Source organism: Lytechinus variegatus, chromosome 4, assembly GCF_018143015.1.
Source record: "Lytechinus variegatus isolate NC3 chromosome 4, Lvar_3.0, whole genome shotgun sequence".
Lineage (NCBI taxonomy): Eukaryota > Metazoa > Echinodermata > Echinoidea > Temnopleuroida > Toxopneustidae > Lytechinus > Lytechinus variegatus.
This window is the reverse complement of record NC_054743.1, coordinates 64,279,802-64,303,887: the sequence shown is the minus strand read 5'-3', so window position 1 is coordinate 64,303,887 and position 24,086 is coordinate 64,279,802. Positions and strand designations below refer to the sequence as shown.

General features: G+C 35.9%; 1 protein-coding gene across 1 annotated transcript; it reads right to left on the bottom strand.

Annotated features, from left to right (window-relative positions):
• Positions 1–402: 402 nt before the first annotated feature.
• Positions 403–23,004, bottom strand: LOC121414521 (sodium/myo-inositol cotransporter-like). The gene is made up of 15 exons (XM_041607728.1): positions 22,915–23,004; positions 21,853–21,924; positions 21,242–21,346; positions 18,842–18,901; positions 17,047–17,151; positions 14,409–14,514; positions 13,126–13,206; positions 9,597–9,814; positions 9,191–9,326; positions 8,124–8,231; positions 7,104–7,269; positions 3,011–3,182; positions 1,928–2,140; positions 1,479–1,617; positions 403–876 (listed from the first exon to the last, which is right to left on the bottom strand). The coding sequence occupies exons 1-15, from the start codon at positions 22,987–22,989 to the stop codon at positions 629–631; spliced, it is 2,004 nt and encodes a 667-aa protein (XP_041463662.1). The 5' UTR covers positions 22,990–23,004; the 3' UTR covers positions 403–628.
• Positions 23,005–24,086: the final 1,082 nt, after the last annotated feature.

Here is a 24,086-nt window from a genome sequence, read left to right as displayed (position 1 = left end):
ATTATTCATTCACCAACATCTATTTTTAATTGTTTAGACCTTAAGGATATGTATCTCGTAGGAGGGTTATCATTTATTGGGGACATGGTAGCTATATATGTATAGAAGCCTTTTGGAGATCATGGACTTCTTGTGGATGCCAAAGAATCATAGAGGGATATTCACATTCCCAAATTTATACAAGGGTAATTATGTGAAACAATTCGACACTGTAAAATTTGAAAACATCCCACCTTGATTCATCATGCTTAAGTAAACAGCCATAAGTAGCCCACCATTTCAACATACCATTTAACGATATCTGCATGGAATTATAGGTTTCATTAACTACTATGACTACCGCACGTCAAAAGCATCTGATGATAAGTAACCTTTTATTGGAATTCGCCTTGGAATTTTGCCGTTTACAAAATAATGTACAGTCTATACAAATGAAAGGTAGCTGAATATTAACATGAACTTTCAAAGATACGGATGGATCACTCTATTCATATCCTTTTTATATAATGGCTCCTTTCTTCACAGAGGTCCAATACGCTTATAGATACGTTTACAAGTTTTTATAAGAGGCCTACATAAAACAGGTATGATTTACGACTCCTTGACTATCCTGAACACCAATAAGAACCTAGATCCAGTCGACAGAAAAGAATACATACAAAAATACAGACAATCCTATGAGAATGACCATATTGAGATAGATGAAGATCTTGGCGCGCGGATCCTGCTCGATTGACTTGATATGGCGGATTCTCCTCTCTTCTTCCCGCGCTTTTCGCTGACTCTCTGTACTCTCCATTCCATAGCCACAGAACCATCCAACAAGACGGTTGCAGCCATTCATCCGTCGCTGCCCCACAGTGCGGATGTCGGAAGCTGTGTAGATACAATATAAAAGATGTCAATATAAGTGATTATTCACAATATGATGCGAATTTTGTTATACTGAATTATGATGACGAATCAATAGATCCAATTTCGCCTTATTTTGTTTTTAAATTTTAATTATCCTGATATACATATTTTGTTTTCTGCATTGTAAAGCGCACAGAAAACTACACAAACTATTTTGTAGTCAATATAGGGAATCCTTTTGTATATGCTCAATAAGTATATACTTTTATTGTTGTTATCATCATTATCATTTGTAGTAGTAGTAGTAGCAGTAGTATTATTATATAGTCATTATTATTATTATTATCAATATTATTATTGTCATTATTGATTTATTTTATTGAAATTTATTAATTTATTCGCATTCACTTATGAATTAATTTTATTCAGCAATGAAAGAATACATCGTGTTGCGTTATTACACACTTTATTTTATTACTGACTTACTACTGAGAACAAAAATAATTTATATTTAACATAATGTTTGACTTCCAAACCCATGCGTACAATTTTATCCCCCCCAAAAAAAAAAAATGCTTCCTTGAGGATGACATGAAAATAGTGACTACGATGTTGTGACTAACCATGATTGTCTGGTTTGGCGTTTTCGGCTGATCCCATCATCATCATCCCTGCTTCATCGGCTTCATCGTGGTCATCGTCGTCGTCTTCATCCTTTCTCTTCTGCTTACTGAACCGGGTGCGGAATGTAGTACGAATTAACTGATCAGTGAAATAGATATTTTAAGAAAAGGGTTTAATACATCTAAACATTTCAGCCATCGTATGCCGGCAGCTTAGTGTCGTTTTAAATTGTTTATTCAACGTGATTTATGTCATTGTAATTTTTCAAACAATAAGTGCATAAAGATTAAGCAATGAAATATGTTTTTATGCAACTGAATGATTTATTTCGGGAGGTGGGGGATGCTTACTTATCATTGTTATTAATCATCATTAATATCAATATACGCGCCTATTGAGAAACGCAACTCTTTTTTGCACCTTGCATCAGAGGTGACTATATCCTTACCATTTCTTTCGGGGGTGGTTCGGTGAGGAGACTGACGACGATGTCAACCAGTAGCACAACGGAGAAGAGAATCAGGTTGAAATAGAAGTAGTGTATTCGGATCACCTTTGGCCGGGTGTCCTCTTCCCAGCAAACTGGTTCCGGCCAGATGAAGTCGAACGCTAATCGGATAAACCCGGTGATGGCTCCGCTCATCAGTCCCCAAAATGCTCCCTAGATAAATTTCAATTTGATATCAAGAAGCTCATTACAAAAACACATCGGTAGAGTCTTTAATTCAGCGTCTCATCTTTCCTTTATTTTATTGGCAATGATACAATTTACATTTACGTTTTTATTTGCATATATAACTGTATATTAAAATTAAATTTAGATGACATATTTTTGGGAAATATTAAGTAAAATGAATACCTTTTAAGTGTTTTGCCTCACCATTGACTTATTTACCTCATTTTAGTTTTTGTTTCATTATATTGATATTTTTTGTAACATAATTGTAATTTCAATTATAATTTCTACATTCATTTTTTGAATATCATCATTGTTGTTACTTCTATTCTTTTTTATTCATTCATTTATTTGTTTATTTATTTATTTGTTTGTTTGCTTATTTACTCATAAATTTATGTATTTGTTTACTTATACAAAGAATGGGGAGTCATGACATCAATAGATACGTCATTTGAAAGGGTAAACATTGAACTTTCATTTCATCTTCTTAATTTCTCGGTATCTCTACAATTCCTTGGGTTATTTACTCTTTGAAATATTCATGAAATCATAATTTTCTAGGTTTTACTTATTGAAAAAAACGATGTAAAATATTTCATCTTTTCTCAATTTTTCCAAACGCAAATTTGGAAGGTCATAACATGATCATAAAGTCCATGAACCATGCATCATTTCATGTGTAGAAGTTTTCATTATACAACGTACGGGTAAAGAGTTATTACCGTTTTAAAATCAGTCTTTGCTTAAGTTTCGGTCAATTTAGGATTCCTCGAATATCCCTGGCACTAGAGGGGTATTGGACCTGGCATAGTAAGAGTTAAGGACAAAAGTACCATGTATCTACGCTTATACCTGTTCATTAGCTCGAGGCCAGAGCAATGCCAGGAGATAGACGGCACACACAGCTGGAGTAATGCGACCCTTGATCTGAACAAAGTAACGTAACAAACCATCTCCTCCTTGAAGTAACTCAATAGCTGGAATCCACAAGATACTCAGGGCAGTGATAACCACTACACATACCCTGATAAAATAATAATACAATCAAATGACATAATTAAATTATTTTACTTGCGAGGTGCATAATTATTCTTCTGTGAATAAGGGCGTTGTAAAATACAAGTTTGACAAATGTAAACTTGGCAATCCTGGGACAAAGGCTAAACATTACAATACTTCAAATTTTGAAAATTCTATACTCGTTATCGTTTTAAATTCAGCATATCTATACATATTACTTATTTGATTTTAATTAATCTAAACCCCTTAAAATTTCGATCAATCAAACTTGTTATCCACCCTCCGATATCGATAAATCTAAATTTGTCATTACATCAACTTTGACATATCTAAAATCGCCAATTCTAGTTAGATGAACTTGTCACCCCTTCAACTTAACAATTTTGAACCCATCACCTATTCAACTTCAACAAATCCAATTTAGTCACTTCTCCAACTTTAAAGAAGTTTTCTTTACTCCCTTTAATTTTGATCAATCTCAACTCGTCACTCCTTCGTTTTCGATATATCTGAACTCGTCATCCCTTTCATTTCGATTAATATAAACCCGCCACCCTTCAATTTTCTATAAATATAAACTCGTCACCCCTTCAATTTTTCATAAATATAAACTTGTCACCCATTCAATTGTCGTAAATACAAAATTCGTCAGCCCTTTAGTTTCGATAAACTAAACTCGTCATCCCTCCAACTTTAATAAATCTGAACTCGTAATTCCTTTGATTTTGATAAACCTAAACTTCACCTCCGTAAATTTAGATAAATCTTTACTCTTTAACTTCGACATATCTAAACTCTCCGTTGTTATTAATGTTTAGATCAACGCGGAACTTTGTCACTTCAACAAATATTCTCGAAAACCTCAATTTTTCGCAACACAAAATTTGACCCATTTCAACTTAGGGAAATCTATACTATTCGTACGTGCAACGTTAAGGGATTTAAACTCGTCACCCCTTCAATGTTGTTAAATATAAAATCTTCATCCCTTGAATTTTGATAAATCTAAACTCGTCACTCCTTCAACTTTAACAAATATAACTCAAAGCTATTCCATTTTTGACAACTCAAAATTCGGCACCCTTTCAACTTCGGAAAATCTTAACTCATCCCCTTTCGATATAGATATACATGAACCCTTCGCCCCTTGTATTTTGCTAAATTTAAACTCATCAGCCTTTTAATTTTTTTCAAACTGAACTCGTCACCCTCCAACCTCGATAAATCTAAACTCTTCATCCCGTCAATCTAGATAAACTAGTAACTTTTCCCACTTGAACAGAACAATGGCTCGGAAAGTAACCTTTTTGACAACTCAAAATTCAACTTTGATATATCTGAATTCGTTGTCCCTTTAAGTTTAATCTACACTTACCTCTATTTCAACTTTGGGAAATATAAACTTGCTCCCTATTAAAATATGTATAGCTACACTCGTCACCCCTTCAGTTCTGATGTATTCAAGCTCGTCACTATTACGATTTTGACGAATTGAAACTCGTCATCCCGGCCTTCCATTTTTACAAATGTAAACTCGTCACCTTCTCCGTTGATAAATCTATACTCGCCAACTATAAATTTTTATAGGTATAGACTCGTCACCCCTTTCATTATGATAGATATAAACTCGTTACCCCCTTAAATTTCAACTATTCTAAACTCGTCATTCTCTTAATATCAATTACATTTTCATCATGCGGTCAATTCGACTAATCCAAACTCACCCTTTTGTTTTTTTCTAACTTCGTCATCCCTTCAACTCTGAACACATCACCACTTTAATTTTGATAAATATAAACTCGTCATCTTATAATTGTAATAAGTATTAACTCGTCACCTCTTCAACTCCACTAATTCTAGACTCGTCACCCCTTCAATTTATATAAATATAATCTCGTCACCCATTCTGCTTGATAGATATAAACTAGTCACATATTTAATTTTTGAAAATATAATGTCGTCACTCTTTCAAATAGGATAAATATAAATTCGTCACCCTTCAATTGTGATAAACATAGTCTCGTCACCCCTTCAATTTGATAAATATAAATATGTCACCCATTCAAATCTAATGAATATAATCTCGTCACTCCTTCATTTGTTTCATAAATCTAAACTCGTCACCCATTCAATTTTTATAGATATGAACTCGTCACCCCTTCGAATTTTTATAAATCTGAACTCGTCGACAATGGCGGATCCAGGGGAGCACACATCCTGCTCTTGTCCCCCCCCCTGGAGAGACATATTCAAAATTCAAATTTGTAATGTAATTTTGCCGTTCTAACACAAGTGTGCCCCCTTTGGAAGCCCTTTTTTGCTTGCCTCCCCCTGGCAAATCCTGGATCCGCCCCTACTCATCACTCCCTTATTTCTTTATGAATTTAATCTCGTCACCCCTTCGATTTTTTACAAATACAAGCTACTCACCCTCAACTTTAATAAATATAAACTCGTCACCCCTTCAACTTTCATAAATATAATCCCGCCATCCCTTCAATTTTCATAGATTTAAACTCGTCAGCCATTCAACTTTGATAAATAAACACTCGTCACAAATTCGATTTTTTTTTTATAATAAATATGATCTCGTCACCCCTTATTATCGCTAAATCTGAACTTGTCTGCTAAATTTTAAGCTCACTGGGGACATGGCTAGCAGCAACTATCTGCACAGATTAAAGATAATCTCTAAGAAGCATTTTCTCTGGCTCATAAACGAAATCATAACACTCCATACCATTCATGGCTGTTGGCGGGGACAGCGCCAAGGATTTTTAATAGGCAAATTGAAAGTGACTAAATTGATTAGCAGAGATAAAAAATATTACATGATCCAGATCAAGTAATTATAGTCTTCTATCTTCCCTCTGCTTCATTTATATTTTTTCTCTTATGTGTTTCATTACTTGAAAAAAAACTTAGCAGGGTCCTGTCCACGGAGGATTATTTTAATATTATCGGGGTTGTTAAGCATTGTCACAGCACCCCCAGTAAACAATAGATAATCCTCCGTGGTCAGTTCCGTGAACTATAGGGGCGGTTGTTCCCTTACACCCCTTGTATTACCAATACCGAGTCATGATACATGTAAATATAAACCCCTCAAAAAAAGTTTTGCAACTCAGTTTTGGGGGATGATATCTTTTTGGTAAATGAAGTATAAAAGATGAAACTGGTATCATTGGAAAGCTGAATTATTCTTCTTTACAATGACATGCCATTTGCTGTGATTATGTAATCATGGAATATGCAATCACCCTGAACATCGAGAAAAGTCAGAAGTGAAATGTTGCAAAATGCATTGATTTCTAACAAGAGTCTCCATTTCTATAGAATTTCTACCATGCAGGCGACAGTGAATGCACTCGGTCAATCCTCGAAACAATTGGAAATTCGCTATTGCAAACGACGCATTTTGCAACATTTCATGTCTAACATAGCTGAGTATTATCATGTCTGTGTATTTCATGATAACACTAGCATTACAAATAACACATGATTGTAAAGAAGAATAATCATGCTTTCTAAAGATATCACTTTTACACATGATGATGGCACATTAAGAAATTTATTAGCACTCAAACTTGCAGTTTGAGTTGCAGAACTCAAACATGACATGGCAACGAATTTTGCAACATTTCATTTTTGACATTGCTGCATATTTATCATGTCTGTGTATTTCATGAAAACACTAGCATTACAAATGACACATGACCGTAAAGAGGAATAATCATACTTTCCAATGATACCACTTTCACATATGATGATGGCACACTAAGAAATTTTTATTAGCACTCAAACTTGAGTTGCAGAACTTATTTTGAGGGGTTTATATTGGAAAAAGACGTTCATGCGTCACATTTTACCGAGAGTCATATATGCTATGTGAAGGGAATGGGGGGGGGGGGGAAGATACAGTTACCTGCCAACAATCATCATCTCCCGAACTGAAGGGACTTTCTTCGAGAATTTGATTCGGAAGAAAGACCATACATCCACTGTAAACAGAGTACTGACGCTGTTAAAGAATGATGTCAAGCTACTCACAACAGCCGATAACATCACAGCTAACATCACCCCACGGTAGCCTTTCCATGTAAAGGTAAAAAAGGAAAAAAATATATATAAAGGAAATGCTATTCTATTACGTGATATTTCATATTGCTTATACGGAAGTATTGTTAACCACAAGAGTCATTCATCGTATTCAAGCACCAGAAATGGGTCATCTATTAAAAAACGTGAGGAAATATTCTCTGATCATAGACTGTTTGATGATTTTTTCGTAATTTGTTTTATTTTCTCTTAGATTATTTGACGTTTGGAATGTTTTGGCATGTATTTCAGTTTTGTTTTTACTATTTTATTTATTCATTTATCTATTTAATTTATCTATTTACCCAATTTCATAAGATATTTATGTATTCACTTATTCATATATCTATATATTCATTACTTTGCTTTTGTGGGTGCACCTTTTAAGGAACACACTCAGTAGTTAGCTAGTGTTGTCTTTTAAAACGTATATCATATGATATAGCATACTAATCGTATTTGAATATGCAGTATCCCTACTGAATTCCAAAGCTATTCATAACCGCATCCATAAAGTTTGATGTTTTATGCAGGTATGAAATTTCATGACAACCTGTTTTATCCGACAGTTACCAATGTAACAGACTGCTTCTCAGTCAATAGAAACAAAGGAAAGTTGTCAGATGTGACAATTTTCTTGTCGGATACGTTGATGAGACGCTCCCGAGTAGTCGGTTTCGGTTCGGTAGGTTTCGGTTTCGCTGTGACCGTAGGAAAATTTCACAGTGCCACCGGTTTAACCGATTCAAAACTAACCGAAAGTACACCATAAGACATACTGCACAAGGTGTGATCGGGTTTGGAATTGGTTTATGTGTGTGAGTGCGGCATGAGAATTGGCACATACCTGAAGGTAAGAGGTTCAATACCAGGGAAGGAAAGGCGTAGTTGGCACACCCTTTCTCATTGCCGCAGGCTGCCAGACAGGCCTCGGGCGATGCACATGCCACCAAATCTGAATTACGAGAAAGGAAAATAAGATATGAGGTAGCTATTCTATTTCATTTTGTTTATTCTCGTAATTCTAAGGGTTATACACCACAACATTGTTAAAATGAGCTGTAGTCCATGAGCTCATTTAAATAAATTGTTGTAATAACATATTTACAATTTGGGTCGTGTGGCCCAGTGGTTAGAGCTCTGACCTCATAATTGCATAGTTGTGAGTTCGAATTCCTACTCTGCCATTGTCTTTACTTTGATAAAAAAAGTCCCGAAAGTAATATCTGTCGTCTATAAGGTCAGCCACTATGACTGATTAACCTAGACGTAAAATGTTTCCTAGATAATTGCTTATATACGGGCTTGGCGTTTACCAGCAAAACGCTGTCCTGTCGAGTTCCTATGTGAGCTACCATAAATAGAAACAATAACAGTGTTTTTGCATGGTGGCATAAACAATCGCGGCAGTAGCTTATTGTACACCATGTGTAGAGTCTTGGAAGGACTAAGCGAAAGTGGAGAGAGGTAGAAGTTGCAATTTGTATCAAATTATGAACGTTCAGACAAAAGATCCTTTTCAAGAATTAATTTTCATTTAGAACCGCGCCTTTTGTATTGTTTGTAACCAATTTATTAGAGAGGTGTTGTGGCTCAGTGGATACACCTCCGTACTGTGAACCACAAGGTCCGGGGTTTAAATCCCACTGCAGGACTAGCGTCCTTTGGCAAGGCGTTTATCTACATTTGCCACTCTCGACCCAGGTGTAGGAAATGGGTACCCGGTAGGGAGGAATTCCTTGAATGCTCGATGCGCCCGATCAGGGTAGCCGTGCTAAAGGCGGGGTAATAGTATGCAGCGCTTTGAAACATTTGTATTAAGCGCTATATAAATATTGCATATTATTATTATTATTAATATTATTAATATTATTATTATAAAATAAAAAAGGCATGACGATGATTTTGATTGACCTGTGAAGAGGATTCTAGCGACCATTCCTGGGATGACAATCATGAAAAGTGGCAGGATCTTGGCATATCCAGCGAAGACGCATCCACCTTGGGCGTGAGACAGGCTCTTCGCTGCTAATGTCCGCTGGACCATGACCTTCAAGAAAAGACGAAAATGATTTAATAAACATTCAATATTTTGTTTATGTCCAAAGAATGGCTTTTGCGCGTTAAAGAATACCCCTAATCACTATCTCTCTCTTTCAATTGCTCTCCTCCTTCTCCTTCTCCTCCTTCTTCTTCTTCTTCTTCTTCCTCTTCTTCTTCTTCTTCTTCCTCTTCTTCTTCTTCTTCCTCTTCTTCTTCTTCTTCCTCTTCTTCTCTCTCTCTCTCTTTCTCTCTGTCCCATATGTCTCATGATCCTTACCTGTTCGGCGCAAAAGTAAGTTATTGACGCGGTTGTCTGCCCAAGGAGAAATCCTATCCAAGGAAAATCCGAATTGTACGGATCGGCACTCCGGAGCATTTGGAATGCGTGCGGATTCGGATATCCGCAAGAATAATTCGGCCTATGAAGGGTGTCGTTGGGAACGGCCTGAAAATACCTCACTTTCAGCTCTTCAAAACTCCCGATTTGTTTGTAACCTTGAAATATGAAAAAAAAAACATACAAAATGGAGACCATTGTCACAACTAACAATAAATGTCAGACAGACCACAAATTTTACTTAAAATCTTTAAATGCAAAAGAGCCACTTATCGCACTCGTCAACATGGTCAAGGGGTGATACTAGGGACCCATCCTTTTGGAGTGAAGTGTACAACCTTACAGAGAGCATTGTAACTCCTTCTGGATTAAACTGTGCATATGTTTAGACATTTTCATTCCAAAAAGGAGAAAATATGCTCTTAAAATGATGAAAACCTCACTAAAAAAAATAGCCCCGAGGGGTGTGATTATTAGACCAAATTAACTCTTTTTCATGGTTTGTCTGGCGGGATTTGGTTCAAGGACTATAATACGATAATGAACTGTTCATAATCTTTGAGGCACATTTAGAGGTGAATATAAATGTGACCACCTTTTTGAAATCTATATGCCAAAGATATGCTCGACGATAATGGGGCGTGAATGCGGGTATACTCATGGTTGAATTTATTCTATGGCGTAGGTCTAATCTTTTCGCAAAGTTCACTATTATAAACTGCATAACCTGGGCATTTGACTAAATAAGAATTTAGACTAAGTTAGTATCAGACCAAGTGCAGTGCAGAACAGGATCCAGGATTTTTCAAGGGAGGGGGGGGGGCACATTTACCCGAGGAAAAATTTGACAAGCAAAAAAGAAAAATCCTCACTTATTGTAACCATGTTGTTATTTTTTATTATTTTTATTGTTATTACTATTATCATTTATTCTAATTTGGTTCACTCTTTCGTTGTTACCTTCGATATTTTGTATAGCCTCCTTTTAAACTGTCTTCCGTCTCTCCTTTATACTATAGTTTTGTAATATACGTATTGAAACTAAGTTACGGGGGCTTGCCTCCCATACAAGCTTCGCTTTTCTTGGCAAGCCCCTCCGTTCTGTTTTATATAGTTATTATAGTCAAAGTTACTTTAGTTTGCATTAATTCTCATTGTTTATACCTTATTTCGATTGATGTTGTACTTTAAATTTGACTATGTATTGTTTGATTTTGTTGTGCTTTGTGAACGGAAAATGAATAAAATCTAAATCTAAATCTAGCGGGTTGGGCACATTTCTGCTACAAATTTTCATTGTGCATCTTCGGGAGGAGGCGCGATAGCTCAGTCGGTATAGAGCGGGGGGTTTCGGATTCCGGTGACCGGGTTCGATTCCCACACGGTCCGCGAGTGCCCTTTGGTTTGGCATTAATCCTCATTATTAACTCCCTCGGAGAGGACCTCAAGCCGTCGGTCCTCTGGTTGATTGCCTACAAATATTCATGATTTCTCAGCAATCAGGTAAAACAAAAATCACCACCAAAAATCACCCCCCTCCCTGGATCCGTCAGTGGTATACTCATGAGGCATTTGAAGAGTAGATCAAATGTAGACCAAGTCAATATATCTCCTCCTCTCCCCATATCCAATCCGACCTGCCCCCCCTCCCCCTCCTGCCGAGAGTGATAGTATTTTACCCGGTTTGGTATTTACACAATATTTATGTTATTTGCTGACAAACGGACTTGTTCATAAACAAAGTTGATGGCCGTTTGTCACAAGGTATAAAACGAATTCATATTATGTTTATGACCTATACAGTGCGTATCAAAAAAAAGTTTACACTTTGAAAACGCCCTGGGAATTTAGAAATATGCAACATGTGGGTAATTTTTTCACATATAATTATGCGTTTGGGTCTCATCTATCAAATGAAAGTAAAAGTTTTGACAGAATGTTACACTTGAGTGAGCACTGTCCATTTTTGTAAAGCTCGCAGAAATCTGTTTGCGCAGAAATGCTTGTTTTCACGCTGTGTCAAGGGGAAAGGGCGAAATCAAACTGACCCTGCGAAGCATTTCTCATAAATTTCCCTAGCACTTTTAGCCAATTGAAATAAAACAGATACATTCAAGCATTTTGTAACAATTTTGCCGCCCAAATTTGAAATTTTAACACTTAGTAAGCACAACCTCTACCCTTTTTGTGACAGCTGGATCTGAGGACATACCTGAATCTGAACAAAAGTTTATATCAGCCATCTCCAGCACTTTTCACTAAGTTTTTATCATTTAAAGTGGCTTTACATTTCATTTTTCATTTAATACTTGTTTCTCCACACTTTTCCCAAGCTTGGCAATGATTAACAATATGAAAATCAAGCCTAAGCCATTTCATGTAAATCACAGCTCAGTGTAAAGCAAATATCGTCACGATGGACTCGGTGTGTGGGGGAGTGGGGTGGGGCGCAATGCACTCTTCGAAGTGTTTTGGGCAAGGAAACAAGTTTAAAAAGGTAAAAGATATCTTCAAATCAATTTTAATAGCTAAATTCCACGTGTTCTTCATGATTAAGGTCTACTTTTATTCGCATAACTATTTCAAAGTTCTGCGCAAATCATTTTTCACCAACTTTTCAAAAGTAAGTGGTGCTCACTCAAGCGGAAATATTTTTCGACAGTTATATCGTCATTTGCTTAACTGGATCTGTACCACTGCTAAAATGTGGAAAAATCATTAGGATATTACAAATATATAATTTTACAGGATTTTTTCTAAGTGTAAACTTTTTTTTTGATACGCACTGTATATTACTGATCATGCACAGGACTCGTGGAATTATCGTAAAGATCTGTATGGGCGGATTAGGAAAGAAGAATTATCATTAAAAATGTAAAATGATTACTTTTCTCTAGGTAAATTGGTAGTGACGGGATAATTCCCATAGACTATTATATCATTTAGTTTTCCAATTATTATTATTTTTATCATTATCAGTTATAATTGTTATTAGCATTAATATTATCATTATTGTTATCATTAATATTAGCATTATTTATGTTGTTATCATCATCATCATCATTATTATTCAAATACAATTTGATATTTGAAATAAAGTTTACAAAAAAAATTATGAAAAGCACGGAAAAGTGATGTCTTCCAAAATATGTTTAGATAAATAAATGGATTAATGAATGATTGAATAGAAGATAAATAGATAAAATATATCCACATACATACACCATATACACGTAAATACAAACGTACATAATACAAGAATGAATGAATGGATGAACGAATGAATGAATGGATGGATGGATGAACGAATGAATGAATGAATGGATGAACGAATGAATGAAGGAATGAATGAATGAAAGATTTATTAATTGAATGAATGAAGGAAGGAATGAATGAATGAAAGATTGATTGATTGAATGAATGAATTAATTAATTAATATCATCAATAAAAAGTAATTATCAAACTTACTCTTGACCATTAAGATGAGTCCACCAAAAATCATAATGAAAACTTGCACTGTATCTGTGTACATCACAGCTGAGAGACCCCCTATACGCAAAAACATATAACGTTATATGACTATATCGATATATACTTGCAATATCTTTCCGATATTTAAGACTGAAGTTTGCTACAGCGCAAAAAGTTGACGTTTGTGACCAAGCGGAAGAAATCGAGATGAAAATATGAAGGTAAAGATGATGCCAGATGATGTCATCTCACGTAGAGAAGAAAATAGAATGAGATGCATCATGTTTCAAATGGAAACAATTTAGTATGCATCTTTGATACAGATGTGAGAATTTTATTCATAGACCACTGTGGTGGAACAAAGCGACGAATTGATTTTGCGTTTTAAAGCGAAGAGAGGGGAGCGTTCCAACTGTTGCTGTTACTTTCATCAAAGGGGTAATGTAATAATTTATAATTTTCTATTTAAATCATGAATTTATTCTTGTCATGGATAAAAGTTTCTTTGATGATTACAAATAATGAGTCAATTCGAAATTAATCAAATGTAGCCATTAATAATCTTATCAAAGTTCCCCAACCATAAAAACCCCGAATAAATTCAGATTTGATTTGATCTTTATAGGTTGGTTTATCAATATATGTTGTCTGACCAAGGGTCTATAACACAAAGCTTAATAGCAATCATCGTAGAACGATTGATTGCATAGCTTATGATGTACAAATCATCGCAAAAATCAAGAGTACGATTAATGAGTAACATATGTGTTACGGAGTCCAGTAACTTTACTTAATTTTGATTGGCTAATAAGCGCACGTTACTATGGTAACTGTCGGGTTGCAACAAATGTCATGAAAGGGCACATACCTTTAAACTGTAAAAAAAATATTGGGTAAAATTTCAACCGGCATGAGGGTAAATATGTGTCCAACCAATTTTGGGCGGTATTTTACCCAAAGCGGGAAGAATATTGTCCAGTTAGGATAAAAAATAAGCAGCAATTACTTTAGAAATGGGCAAAGTTTTCATTACACTGGATAAATGAAAAGGCCCAAAAGAAATGTCCCATGTTGGTTGGACACATAACTGCACTCATGGAGTACGTTTACCCAATATTTATGTAGAGTGTAAAATGCGTAGAAACTGATAGCTTTATACCTTAATCACATTTGCTCTATGTTACGGAGGCCGTACGGCGAGTCGAAAACAGCCGTTTTATTAATTTCGATGCAAACCGCCTATATTTTAAAACGTAGAGCAAATGTGACCGAGGTATTACCTGTGACTGTGAAGAAACAGACGAGTGCTAATATCAGCAAAATAGAGTAATACCGGTTCCATCCCAATGCCTGTTGCAGAAACAGTGAACCAGCATATAGATCCACCTGTAAGCATCATGGATATGAAAGAAAATATACTTACTTTACTTGGATTTTGAGACGTAAAGCAATATGCTTATGTGCCCCTTGTTCATTTTCTTATCTTTGGCAAGGTCTGCACTTCAGAGGATGGTTATGCCAAACAATGTCAGTCCTTATCTTATAAAATGTTCAACTTTATAAGATAATCATATATTGTAAGATACATTAAAAATATTGTGTTGAATCAATTTACAATATACTGTGTGTAATGTATGATACTATTGTTTAAACTAAAAAAATATATATATATCCAAAATGAAATAGGCTTCACATCGTTCAATATTTTTTTTGCATTAAAACATTTCAGTACATGTATCCACGAGGAGTACATTCGAACAACAATTGGCTAAAATCAAATGCAATCTCGAGACAGAAGAGAGAAAAAAGATGAACCTTTCTGAAGTGTTAGTTTACATTGTGCATGGAACTGAATCGATAATTATGACAAAACCTAACCTATTCCTAAACCCCAAGAAAATACTTACAACCGATTTCAGATACTCGATATACCTATATTAGATCGTGGACAATTAGATTACTAGATAGATATACAGATAGATAGATAGATAGATAGATAGATAAGATAGGTAGGTAGGTAGGTAGGTAAGTAGATAGATAGATAGATATATAGATAGATAGATAAACAGATATATTGATGGATGGATAGATAGATAAATAGATATATTGATGGATGGATAGATAGATAGGTAGATAGATAAAGAGATATATAGATAGAGAGAGAGAAAGAGGGAGAACGAAAGAAAGAAAGAAAGGGGCATGTTCCGAATGTAGAATCTGGCAGCATGATCAGATGAAATGCAGCAGAGTTGCGGTGATTAATGTATAAATCATTTCAATTTTAATTCTTTCATTTCAATCCTCAGAAAGTATTACCATCAAATGCCGGAAACATATGAGACAAGGATCAGCCGCTGCTATTAATTTCAAGCAAAGAAAATAAATGAGGGGAGAATAGAAAGTGGGGAAGTAAAAGAAAGAAAGTTTGAAAGCAAGGAAATGTTTATTCCTAAACCTACTGTTCTCCTTTTATTCGAGGAACGCCACTCTCGATCGTTTTCCTTATTAAATGCTATACAAACTAACGCTTTCTAAAACATTGAAAATCTATTGAAAAGGCCCGTCGAATTACAATGAACAGATTAGAGGTTAATGTCGAAAGTTGGCGGACCGGGACAGCACATTGCCTTGAAATTCGGACCGGACGAAAAAAATGCAAATAAGATTATGTCGTTTTCCAGAGTCCATGCTGTACGACACTGCTATTTTGATTCACCCATTTTCGACAAAGGCTGTTTTGTTATGAAGGGATTTTGACAAAGATTCTCTGTGTTATAGAAAGTCCCTGCGTAGTGATTGCGAAAATGCCCCGATACCCATGCATCCTAACGTAACAAACAATCGCATATTTTCCTACATTATCAGTTTATGGGTCAGTGATTTTTGTATGGAACAGTTTTATCTTATTCACGGATCCATGGTCAAACTATTCCCTACGAATATCAAATGAAAGACAGCGATTGAAACAGCATAAAAAACATGAATACATATTTCTGTTTGCGGCAATCTCTTTTATGAGTTCTGTGACGATTGAATGGCCTTTTTTGTGTCAACAAAAGTTCAGGAAAGCATTGCAGCGGAATCAATGTATTCTATACTCTGTTTAGTTCACTGAGTTCATAATAAATGAGAATTTCGATAGATATTATATTCCGCAAATCTTTGAAAAGAATGATAGTTAAGCATGCAGTTCGTAGTGGATATAAATGGCATACTAACAAGTCAATTTGCTACACAGGCTTCTACCTTAACCATTATCGTAATACAGTAAAGTTTGTGGGTTCTCTAAAACGCGTAAGTCATATTCTGCCTACCATGACGCTCGGAGACGAATCGTATATTTTTGTTTTGTAGTGATCTTTATTATTCATTCAAAATAAATTTCGAACATACATAATCAAGAAAATATAGAACAAGATAATAATTGCAGCAGTGCAATACACAAATTAAATAACAGTGTAATAAACATAACAGGCAAATTGTTTCAGAACAGAGACATAATCCGAACTCATATAAAAATATGAAGGTCGTATGATGATCGTAACATATCGTAAGATGATCGTAAGACACATATCGCGTGTCTTATGGAAATGTCTAGGCACCTCCATGATTTTCGTAAGACCAAAAATATCGTACAATATCAAACGATTTAGGAATAGAGGTTGAAGATATCGTCCTGCGGAATATCTACACGGCCTCTGTATAACATAGGATCAGTGGAATAAATCGCAAGATGTTCAACTATCTACGTCGCCCCAATCGTGGGTAAAATTATCGGACATCGCCAATCGTACGAAGAAGAAAAAGGTAAATTCCCATGATTTAAAACGTGCATTGATCACGAAGAAGCAAATTATCCACCCCAAAATAGATTAAAACGAAAATGAAATGAGTAAAATATCGATTAGTGTGACCTACCGACACTCTAGCGATCACGTAGACAGTAATCGACAGACAAGCCAGGTATACCCGAATCCTTTGACCACCAAACCTCTTCATCATAAATTCGGGTAGGGTACATACCTGTATCAAAGCAAAGTTAGAGGCCATTACCTTGGTAACTCGGGCTGATAACAAATTTCATAATGCATTGGCCATTTATTAATTCACTTTTAAGTTTTTATCAGCAATAATTCAGGAAAGCTGTATTTTAAAGATTTAAGATTAGTCATCTTAATTACAACACGTATGATAAAAATATCGAGGAGAAAGTATCATATGATTGAAAATAAATAGCACAATACGTGTGTGTGTGGGAGTATGTCTGTCGTCTGTGTGTGGTATAGTAACATTATTTTTTCACTGTTGTTTTTATTTCAAAAAAAGCAAAGGCTAGAGTATTATTAGGCTAAATTCATTTCCATATATTTTGGATCTATATTTCAACAAATCGATAATTTCAGACAATCACAACCGTATACATGGTATATTGACTCCAATAAAATATTTGGTTAAAGGCCAAGATTATTTAGAGTCTTTGAGTAAAGAAAATATGAAAATTCCCATGAGCTATAAAATTATTTAACAGATCGATAAAAAGGATCAAAAGTCCATTTATGTAAATAACAAAAAATGTTAGTACACTCGATTATAGATCAATTTTCTTTAGATGCTGTTATTATGGTAATTTTATAACAGTATAGGGGACTTTACGTATACTTAAAGACTCTAAAGATAATTCACGACGTAACAACCAAATTACCTGGCTCATTGCATGAATGTGCCATTTATTCTTCTGTAGAAACACCCATCCCCAAGTTTTGTGGCCTCAACTGTACCCTGGAGTAATAATTAGAGAGTTTTCGCAAACACAACGCGGCCGCTCCCTAACAATTCACCGATTCCTTTTTAAAATACAAGTCAAATAACAATTGATAGCTGAGAGGCTTTTGTCGAAAGTTGGTTGACCGGGACAGCAGGTCATCCGAAGATTTCGACCGGACGAACAATTGCAAATATGTCGTTGTCCAGAGTCAAGAGATTCAGATGCTGTCCAGGGTCCCGTCTTACTAAGAATAGTGACTGATCCGATCAATCGTAACTATGGACGGCCAGCAACGTCTACATCTAAAATGCATGAATGTTCAAACGTAGGTTAATAAATTAAAGGCCTGGTCACACCGCCCGAGCGTCGTTGGAGCGGTCGTGGAGCGGAGAGAAAAAAAAATCATCACCGCTCGCTACCGTTCACCATTTTCGATTTCGATTTTTTTTATGTTTTCGATTTTTCTTCTCGATTTTCCCCCCAATTTTGAATGCGAAATTCGACCCTCTTTCCCTACCGTTCCACGACCGCTCCAACGACGCTCGGGCGGTGTGACCAGGCCTTAATTTTTTCTTGACAATTTGGTGTGTTCGCATTTGTTTTTTGAAGGATATTTTGAAAATTTCATGTAGAAAAAAATATGAAACTGATGGATTTCCATAGAGTTACGATTGATTGGATCAATCGTGACTCTTTGTAAGACGGGGCCCAGGTCTACCAACTTTCGACGAAAGCCTGTCAGCTCTCCATTGTGATTTGACTTGCATTTTTAAAGAAATCGTTGCGTTGTCGACAGTTTCCCCGTAGTGAATGCGAAAACTCCCTATTATCAACATCCAACACTCCTTTAACCCGTTGGCTACTGAGTCCTGTGATTCCTATAGACCTTGTACAGGGATGACCAGGTTCACATAAGCAATGGGTTTAAAAGGAACACAGTCGACTTACCCCTGATGCAATGAAGACTGGGATGAAGAGATATCCCATTAGCTGCAACAAGCTGAGGGCCTGTGTTTCATAGGTTGAGAGAAAAGGACAAAGCAGAAAAATAATCGTTTTATAACATTATATGTGAGACATGAAATCAACTTGACACGCCTTCAAAACAGATTCTCTACTTTACTGGTAGTATCAGTCTGTTCATTTTGTATATTGAATATTAATTTTGTAGTTGTATATCTATATTTTGTTTATTCGTAATCGTAAGCGCATAGAGAACTATACTAGTCGGTTTGCGCTTAATAAGTATCCTCTATTATTTCGAGGATTGTGCATATACAAAAAAAAAAGATAAGCTCATCAAAGACATTGACGACATTAAAAGTACATTCAAACATGTTATCAAAGGTATGACTGGCATAATGCATTGGTAAAATCAAAGTGGTAAGAGTAGTATAGGGGACGTGAAACCAGGGGCTGAAACCACCCTATTTTTTCATTTACAAAAACGTAAAAATGACGGCTTGTGTTTTTTTCGTCAGTCTCTACTTTCAAAACCAGTTCCACCCCCCACTCCAAAGTAAATGAATCAGAAATGAGACAGAAAGCAAAGAAACTTCTTGATATTTTTTTTTATTTTCAGCGAATTCCAAAATACCCCCAACATGCCCCCCCCCCAAAAAAAAAAAAATCGATGTTGTTGCCGGTCAGGAAAGAAATTTAATACAATTGTAATGTTTCAATTGAGTTCAAACATGTGCTTAGCATTTATTATTTGAATGTTTCAATTGATGTTTCGATGTACATATGTTTTGAATGTTTCAAAAGCAAGCGTTGGAAACGTTTTATACCCCCTATAGTACAAAATCAGGTGGATGCCATATTTTGTTTAAAATATTTTGTTAGAAATATTTCGTACTGCTAAGCATCTTCATACAGGTGTCGTAAATAGTTAATACTGTGCTTTAGCATGGATGAATATAGGTATACAAATGTAGTTGTACAGATACACAGGAAGTGTCTTTTATTAATAAGAATGTGTTGCTTTATGCACTCATCTGGTATTAAAATTCTTTGGATTACTTTATAGAAATTGTATAGTTATTCCTAGTAACGGTAGGGTATATTAGGTGGTCAATTTTAGTAATTCAGGGAGAACCACCTAAGCCAGAATAGACTACAGATGTTCGTGTAGGCAGTCTAAGTTAAAACTGAGGGACTACGTCGGTGACGAGATAACGACCCCAGCTGCCGCCGGTTCTCCACCGACATGACTGGTCAAAATTCATGTCATCATTGGGGGCTCGATCTCGTCCACTAATTCGTTGAAGCCACATCTCTCTTATCTGGGGGCTACTCATCGAGGGGTAACACAGTCTGCGGAGGCCGAGTGGAAGAGACATCGCAACCTGCGGAGGCCAGGAACTGGACCGACCACCAGGGCCGAGTGGGGCATGTCAGACCAGATAGGATGATGGGGGCTCACATCAACGATTACCGTTAAGTTAAGTTATATTTTGTTATCCATAATCCACATCTATGTATATTTTCTTGTACAATCATTGTCAAAGAAATCAAAAGAAATATTGAAAAGGTTTGATTAAATCTTTCATAACTGTAATCCTCAGTTTTTACGTATTCCTTATTTGGTGTCAAGCAGCAGTAGATAAATAATTAAAAAAAAGTCATTCCCACGTGACATTGCCGCAGTCAGACTGGCAAAATCAACTCCAGACCAACCAGATCTATTACATTATTACCAATGACAAACCATCGGTCGGTTTGAAGCCGGGGGGGGGGGGGCCACTTACATTGACGAGTGGATACCATGCGCGACCAAAAAAACACGTAAAAAGGATGTCCTTTTCACGATAGGGCACGTTACGTACGTAACGTGATAAGGGTGTCAAAGACACAAAAATAATTTAAAAAGGGTATCTATTTCGCTAGGAAAATTACGTGTTTTGGGTCGAATTTGCGGGATGATAAAACAAAATTAAAATGTTTTATAAAGGATGTCCTTTTTGCCCCCACACTACGTGTTTAGAGTCCTATTTGCGCGAGGTGTAGGAGGGGTCGTACTAAACCAAATAAGGTAAAGCCGACGACCGAAGGACCCGTAATTCCTGTACTTCTTTAGGGGTTCATTTCAGGAAATATTTGCCAAGAGTATCGTTATGTTTCCAATACTTGTTAAGGGTAGGGTTTCACACGCCAATACTTGTTAAGGGGTGCATTTTCAGAATATGGAAATTACGTGTTTAGGGTGCTTTTCGAGACCCCATGGTCGCGCACGGTATCCACTCGTGAATGGAAGTGGCCCCCCCGGGGTTTGAAGTCTGTTTTGTTGGTGTGATTGTAGTGGTGATTTATGAAATAAAAAAATAGTAAGAGACTTGAATGACTTACATTTAATTCAAAAGCAGCGGGAGATATGCCACTTTTGGCTGCATCGGCAGCTAGACCAACGAAATGTTGACTGCCAATGTTGCTGCCGAAGAGAGATGCTCCAACCTTTGAAAAAACAGAAGTGCAGTATAATGAGATTAGATTCTGATTCCTTAAATTAATGACAAAAATAACATCCTCGCAATCAAGATGATAAAAAGGATGATTTAATGTTGCATTCGAAACTCATTCGAATTCTTTTCTTTTCTTTAAAGTAATCTGGGTAATCATATCCACTATCGTTATATGAAACTTTAATAGTTTGTAAATGTTCATATACAGCATGTACCGTGGCGATTTTTTCCACATTTCTTCAAATTTGGATACACTGCTTTGGTCAAAGCTATGATTAAAGTTTTCGTGTGAACAAGAATGAAGAAACTTATGAATTTTTTAATCATCGATGATCGTAAGGTATTATCGTACTGTGTAGTTTGTAGTGATGAGTCATGAGGCTTGTGCCTTAATCATTTTTGGGCTGAAGGGGTCGTCAAATTAAAATGACTATATTACATTTTTACGACATTATTAAATTCATCTCGTTTCACATACTGCATTTATGATATACTCACCGGGATCCACGTCATGAATCTTCCCGCCAAAAAGTATCCGTTGACGGTACTCCTGTTGGTTACCCATAGTGCCTATCACGTGACCAACAGAAAGGAAACAGAGAGATAGAGACGGACAGACAGAGGGGCAAACAAACAAACAGAAAGAGGGAAAAGGACATGGAGAATGTAATTATATGGTAATTTTACAAATCCAATGCTTTATTTAGATAATTATTGATGTTGAGGGTTCAAAAACTCTCCGTATAAGTGACCATAATTCAATGCTCATTTTCTATGATAAAAGGACCTAATAAATAGAAGATGTTTTTGCAGAAGGGGTACAGTTGTCCTCTTATCTCGCGAAGTACATAGTTTTGATTAAAAGGGGCCGTAAAAATCTGTGAATTGGTATGATTTAAAAAGAATGGTTTTAGCTTGAATTTATTTTCCGACAGTGGCATTCCTGCATCTTTGAAATCAGGAGATAAGTTGTTGAAAAGGAAGAAAGTTTTATTCAGCTCCCGAGCAACCGATAAAGTTTGATTTCAAATTCTCGCGAAACGAATTCCATCCAGGGAATTAGTGAAGTTTGATTTTGGGGTCCAACCCTAACACTTCATCATCCTTGTTTTTGCTTTTGACCCGTCAATAAAGGAAGATGCGTATAGATTCCTCAAGTCCTTGTAAAGCATTTTCATATATATCCTGGTTTCATGACACATCAGTAGCTGGATCACCGAAGAAAGGAAACTTTTAAGCTCGGAAGTTAGAAGTACCGATAATTGTATAGGTAGATTTTAACTTCCGAGTTTGAAAGTTTCCTTTCTCCGGTGATCCATCAAATTCAATGTCTTGTTCGGCATTCTAACTGCTTCAGTTTGCGATAATTTATTGATTATTCTGACATATCGTTGAAGAAAAACATTCACGTTTTCTAGCTTTTGGCAAGTGCCCTGACCTCATGCGGTCGATTTAAAAAGTCATATCTAAAAGGAAAAATCGAGCGAAAAAAGGTTTGCTCGGCAAACCAGTAACAGTCCTTCGACTGTTATTGTGTCGTCAAAGTGTTGGAATACATACCACGAAAGCAGCGCACAATACGACGGCAAAATAACAGATGATGACGATAATATCCAGGGTGGTCAGAGATGACATCGTTTGGTGAAGATTGGTTCTAAAAGACAAGGAAATATCAAAACTTCAAAATTCGTGTTTATTCATCCATATCGGAAATTTGTTTCTTTCACAACTTCGAGTCAATAAACATCAAAATACCAAATAAAACATCTAAAACAATATCACATAAAAATATTGCACACAGTGAAATGTGAATACACCTTTACAAAATGGCTACACACAGGTAAAGTTCGATCCACTTGAACTAATATAACGTATAATCAGTCAGTGGAATACCTGGCATATTTCCTCGGGGGGGGGGGCAACTTCACAGTTTTTACTTTTCGAGCGAGCGAACATTTTTTTCAATTATTATTTAGCCTTTTTACATGTTGTGAGACGTGCAGAAGTTATACATTCGGTCATAAAAATAACCAATACACGAGGATATTTGGGTACCTCGCAGGCCTCATTGCCCTGCATCTTGCAGCCCCCCCCCCATAGACGTTTAAATTTGTAGGTCTGGAAGTGGCACTGAAGGTGGGAAAGATTACCCAGGGTGTACTAAATGAAGCATTTGGGATCTTACTACTAATGATATTTGCCATAGGGTGATTGGTGATTGCACTTTTTTGTCGAAATAAATTCTTTTTTTGGTATATCATTCCAGAAATGAAATGTATTGGATCGTGATCGATATATTTCTAATCGAGTGGTAATTGCAATGTTTATATCATGATACTTATTTTATCTAGTCTTTGAAGGTGTTTACATTATATTCCCTATTCTGCTCATTTCGAGACGTTATAAAAGAGGTATTTGACATTGAACTCAGTTGTATTAATGTATAGATTTGCATTCGTTTTATTTCCATAAACACAGTTAAAACAAAAATAAATGTATCATTCACTCATAAAAACTAAATGATTGCTTTTTTTAACTTCTTTATTTTTTGCTTCTGCTTTTAATTTGATGTCCTTTTTTCTACTAGTCTATTAATTTGGAATGATCTTGAGATCTTTGTTTTTCAATCTCAAAAGTTGATTGGAAGATCCTGTTTTGTTTCCTTATCAGTTATGAATGTAAAAAGGGAGTAGCCTAGATAGGCCAATGGCTTTTTGTTACTCCCTCACATC